At 43.8% G+C, this 5,464-nt stretch overlaps 1 protein-coding gene across 2 annotated transcripts; it reads left to right on the top strand.

Annotated features, from left to right (window-relative positions):
• Window positions 1–919: 919 nt before the first annotated feature.
• Window positions 920–2,517, top strand: rhno1 (RAD9-HUS1-RAD1 interacting nuclear orphan 1). Of its 2 annotated transcripts, none has more exons than XM_056277853.1 (4): window positions 920–1,038; window positions 1,206–1,387; window positions 1,530–1,997; window positions 2,115–2,517. In XM_056277853.1, the coding sequence occupies exons 2-4, from the start codon at window positions 1,226–1,228 to the stop codon at window positions 2,253–2,255; spliced, it is 771 nt and encodes a 256-aa protein (XP_056133828.1). In that variant the 5' UTR covers window positions 920–1,038; window positions 1,206–1,225; the 3' UTR covers window positions 2,256–2,517. The 2 variants fall into 2 exon arrangements, with proteins under 2 accessions (XP_056133828.1, XP_056133827.1); XM_056277852.1 differs by having other exon boundaries at window positions 1,530–2,012.
• Window positions 2,518–5,464: the final 2,947 nt, after the last annotated feature.

Below are 5,464 nucleotides of genomic sequence, written 5' to 3'. Positions count from 1 at the left end.
ACTGACCAAGTTAAAGAGAATACCCCTTCTGACTTCAGTGGTTGTCTCTGTAAAATAACACAAGAAGACGATAGCAACGACTTTAAACCCAACGTTGGGCCAGCAGGAGGCACTAAAACTTAGAACTAGCACATGAGAACGAACTAGTATATGTTGTTTTTTGGGTATCTGGTGATCAGCGATAATAAAAAAACGTTCATGACGTTTGCACAACCTAACGTAAGATAATTAACATTACAAACAAACGGTAATGCATTCCTCCCAACAGCAGATATCAATATACACATGCAGATTACCGACGAGGTGCAGGGGGTTCCCAGATGAAGTGTGACTTATTTGGCCGTTTGACAACGAAAGTGCCTTCATACTTTATAAATAAACGGCTATTTATTTCAAATGTAAACCAGCTGGTTCAACCGGCACCTCTTCTAGAACACAGGCAGCTTAGGAAGAGCGCCGTCCAACCGCTGCGACCTCAACCAAGATACAGGTAGCTATCCGATCCTAGTTAGCTGCTAGTTAGCTGCTAGTTAGCTGCTGGGATAGCGGCCGCATTATAAAAGCTAAACTACGTTAGCTAGCCGGTACGTTAGCAAACGCTAAATTACAAAAAAAACAAACTAGAGAACAAACCTGCATGTCGCACAAGTGTTTCAAGCACTTCCGCTTGACCAGAAGGCTGACGTGTGTTCAGACTCTTGATTCATACCTGATAGTAAACAGAGAACGCATATTGTGGATTATTTCTTTCAATGGGGTTTTTCACCCTGCCTTTTCCCAGACTGAAAACCCTTTTGAATTTTGGCGCTGCGGGAGCGCTGGGGGGGCGGGCACAACCCCCCGCTCCGGCAGCGCTCACTCGATCACATGGCACAAATGAACCAATAGCAGCGAGAATATAAAGTGGCCAATGGGGGACGGGTAAAGGACCCGGGAAACGAGGAAACAACGGAACGAGTGTTTTCCACCAAGATTTCAAACAGTGATTGGCGATGTTGTCTCATTTTTTTCAGTATACTTGGCGTAAAGTATACTAAGGTAAGCATGATCAGTTGTACATGAGGACGTGAAATTAAAATACACATTTTCCATTGCACTTGTTTTGTCGCTTCTCGCGTTAAGAATCTGGTGTTAGACAGCATTTTACCGAGCTTTAATATCAGTGATTTTTCAAAAACGTGCTTTCACCTTTTTTACTTTGTCAGGTTGTCAAGCATGATTTCTGATGCCCCGTAAATCCCGAAAGACTAAGCCTCCTCTGTTGTTCCTGGAGCCACCACTGGGTGGAACTAGACTCCAAAATGAACCCGAAGTCCGTGCAGCGCTCAATCCAAAGTCTTTTATTACAGAGGAGCAAATGCATAACAGCAGAACTCGTAATTCCTGGGTAAATTGTTTATCCTACCTTGTAACTGTACGTTATAAATCTACCCGCATGGCCACTCTATTTAGGTTTTATTGTAATTGGCTGTGCACACAGCACTGTCATCCCCATCAACTCATTTATTATTTCCACTTTTCCCTTGAAGGTGGTTTCACAGTTTGACCATGTAGCTGCTGCTTCAGTGAGACGTGGGAGGAGGAAATACCAATCTGCCACAAGCATTCTTGACAGATGCACCGATTTGTCCAAGAAAACCAGTGTTTGCAAATTTCCCTCACTGACATTTCAGAGGAGGGAAAGAGACCAATCTCATCAACCGAAGCACACTCTCAGAAAGAAAGCTTCAGACTCATCCTTTTTGTCTGACTCGGTAAATCAGCAGCAGGAATCTTCCTCATTAAATAGAACAGTTTCTCATCGGAGTGTATACAGACAAGACGCGCATAAAAGAGTGTCCTCTTCAGTTAGAGTAAAGAATGCAGAGGACTCGGAGTTACCTGCATGTGTTGCGTCTACCAGCGGGCATCTTGATCCACTTGAAGTACCAGCCGTCTGTGAGACGGGAGGATGTGTAATCCCAGCCTTCTCTCCTTCAACCCCTCCATCCACAGAGGTGCGCACCCCTGAAGTGAGCAATGTTTTAACGCCGCCTGATGTGGACGCCCCAGAAGTATTGCCAGGAGGACGTAGCTTTCTTTCCTCTGACTTCCTATGCTTTCTGTTTTCCCAGTCTCAACCATCTACACCACCGCATAACCAGGCACCTGTTGTTCTGGTGGCAGACACCCCAGAGAAGGACTATGGAGTGAAAGTGACATGGAGGAGGAGGAGAGGTCTGATGATGTTGCTAAAAGAAGGAGGTCATCTCTAAGTTTAAATGCACAAATTTACATTTAGTTTTATTGCGCTATTCAGGGCGGCATTTTGGCACAGTGGTTAGCATCCCAGGTCCGTTTTGTGTTGAGTTTGCATGTTCTCGCCGTGTCTGTGTGGGTTTCCTCCGGGTGCTCCAGTTTCCTCCCACCATCAAGAAGACATGCATTTTAGAAAATTATACAATGCTATCACTTCAATGAACAAAAATTCAATTCACTATGTAAGACAGCATTGAAATAAAGAAATGAGGGTGGAAATACCTGAGGATGTGTGGTTACATGCCTGGGAAACTCATTGCACCACCACTAACTCACTGACCTGGTTGGACTTCTGCTGGAAGGCCTTGATTTGGTTTTTTATAACACAAAAACAGAAAGTTTTCTGGGCTCCATCACCCTTGCTGTAGAGAGTGTGGATCAATGCAAGTGGACCATGCCCACATATTTTGGCTGTGACCACATATTCAACTTTTTTGGGAAAAAGTGGGACATTTGATATGTAGGATCCTGGGCATCAATATGTCTTTTTCCTCTCTGTATCTTGGAGTTCCCCCTAAAAACATATGTAAAGGTGATGCCTATCTCCTGAAAAATGTCCTAGTATCATCTAGGGAAAAAAAAGCTGTCACCAAATGTTGGCTGCAGAGAAATCCTTCAAATATGGACCTTTTTACTGGAATTGTCAATTATATACGCTCCAAGGAAAAGATGGCTTTCGCCCTTCGTCTACAGAAAGACAAAGGCGAAAAATACTGGAAAAATGGGATTGCTACTTAAAGGAAACTTGTTTAGGTTTTTTTCTCTCTCTTCTCATTAGGCAACATATTTCTGAAATCCCTGTGGAATGACCCGTACCTGTATATATGTCTTTGGTGTTTGATAACAAGCAAGACCTCTTGTTCTGTACTTTGTTTGTTTGTATTTTTGAATTGAAACGCTGTTAAAAATAAGTGTGTTAAGACGTGTATGTTGCGGGTGCCCCGCTGGCTTACCTGGTAGAGCGCGTACCACATAAGGCTGAGTCCTTACTGCAGCGGCATGAGTTTGAATCCAGCGCAGGCCCTTTGCTGCATATCAACCCCTTTCTCTTTCCTGTCTCTATCGCTAAAGGTGGAAAATGCAAAAAAATAATTTTTTTAAAAAGTTATTTCTGATTTTTCCCTTTTTTCTCCCAATTTAGTGGCCAATTGATCCCTATTTTAATTCAAACACCTCGTATTGCATGCGTTCGCCAACTGCATCTCTCCGGCCGGCAGTCTCGAAGGAAAGCGCCTCCCCACTTCGTGACAAGGCGAATCCAAGCCGAACCACTGTTTTTCCGACACACACAGAGACGCATTCACATGACGAACACAAGCCGACTCCGCCCCCCTCCCGAAGACAGCGTTGCCAATGATTGCTGCTTCATCGAGTCCGGCCATAGTCGGATCTGACGAGACCGGGGCGCGAACCCCAGTCCCCAGTGGGCAACTGCATCGACACCAAGCCGATGCTTAGACCGCTACGCCACCGCGGACGCAAAAAAAAAAAAATAATTTAAAGAAAAAAGACATGCATGTTAGGGTTAATACTCCTGTCTGTGTCCCTGACCAAGGCAATGGGAAAAAGAACTGGAGTTGGTCCCCGGGTGCTGGAGCTGCCCACTGCTCCTATGCAATAGGATGGGTTACATGCAGAGAACAAATTCATTGTAAGAATACAATTCGTGAAGTGTCTTTCTATTTGATGGACCAATGTCAACTCAAGAAGTATGTGTTTTGGAAATAATTTTAGTCAAACAACTAAAAAGCACAAAGCTGATAAGTCTTACTTTGTCACTGATGTTGTTTGTGCAAAGGCCCATCAGCAGATGTATTTTTATTGGAAGCTCAGAAGTTTTAATGTTGACACCACATTTATGAGAAAGTTTTACTCTTGTTTTATTGAGTCTGTCCCAACCTCGTTTATTTGCTGGTTTGGGTCGCTTACCTTGAAAAACAGGAACAGGTTAGAAGAAATTGTTAACATGTGCAGGAAAATTGCAGGCATAAATATGAATGACCTCTCCTATGTGTACAAAGTCAGAGCCACAACTACTGCTCAATCGATTCTTGCTGACCGTAGTCACGCCTTGTTCAGTGAGTTCAGGTTGCTTCTATCTGGTCACAGATGTAATCTGCCAAGATGCACAACCAATAGCTTTAAGAATTCATTTGTCCCTGCTGCTATTGGCCTTTTGAATAATATTATGTAATTCTGTGTTTCTTTGTGTGAATTGTTTGTGTTGATCATTGATGTTGATTGTATATATGTATATATGCAACAAATTGCCCCTCAGGGATGATAAAATTACCTTGACCTTGACCAAGGCGGGTGTCTGAACTTTTTAAGTGCTGGTCGCATTTCAATGCATTGAGCACATAATTCATCCCTGGTGTTGGTTTTGGAAAAGTTAGTAATTATGTTATGAAAATATTACATCCTGTTATTAAAAATAATAATAACAGGATGTTAAAATGATAATAATAATCATCATCATCACCGGCTGATAATAATCAGATATTGGATCGAGAATAATCAGCCCTGTGGCCTGGCGGGCTGTCCAGGGTGTTTCCCCACCTGCCACCCAGTGACTGCTGGGATAGGCTCCAGCATCCCCACGACCCTGGGAGCAGGATAAGCGGTTTGGGTAATGGATGGATGGATGTTATAATAATCGTCAGATTTATGAGATTAAGGATTAGGGCTACTCAAAAAAAAAAGCCAAAAAAACTGACGTTTTTACTATTGAGATTATTAAATCAATTTCTGTCAACGTCATATACCTTTACTCATTATGTCATAAAAAATGCAGCAAATAACCTTAACATGATTGTAGAAAAGTGTATTGTAGCAAATTCGGGGGGCAGTCTGGGAGACCGTAGCCAGAGCCGGGACGCGAACCCGCGATTCTCACTCCACAAGCGACAACGTTAACCAGTCGACTAAACGGCCCGACCCGTTAGTTAAGGACCAACGTGTCTACTTATCCATGCACGTTACACTACCCCCTGCTTCGGGAAACGCGTCCCGCGCTTAAGCATATCAGTTTCCTTCACGCCTCTGGGCGCATACGCTTCCGATGGCCTTACGGCCTCCCCATCCCACTTCTGACACCAATGTAGCAAATTCGGGGGGCAACCACAGGAACTGTCGCGGCCGGGACGCGAACCCGTATCTTTCACGC

Source organism: Lampris incognitus, chromosome 3, assembly GCF_029633865.1.
Source record: "Lampris incognitus isolate fLamInc1 chromosome 3, fLamInc1.hap2, whole genome shotgun sequence".
NCBI lineage: Eukaryota > Metazoa > Chordata > Actinopteri > Lampriformes > Lampridae > Lampris > Lampris incognitus.
The sequence above is the reverse complement of the archived record's forward strand: the minus strand, read 5'-3'. Positions and strand labels throughout refer to the sequence as shown.

Coding starts and splice junctions, on each gene's coding strand:
- rhno1 (XM_056277852.1), top strand. CDS start 1,226: ATGCCCCGTAAATCCCGAAAGACTAAGCCTCCTCTGTTGTTCCTGGAG. Junction 1,388..1,529: donor GCAGAACTCGTAATTCCTGG/GTAAATTGTTTA, acceptor TTTCCCTTGAAG/GTGGTTTCACAGTTTGACCA. Junction 2,013..2,114: donor CAGAGGTGCGCACCCCTGAA/GTGAGCAATGTT, acceptor CTGTTTTCCCAG/TCTCAACCATCTACACCACC.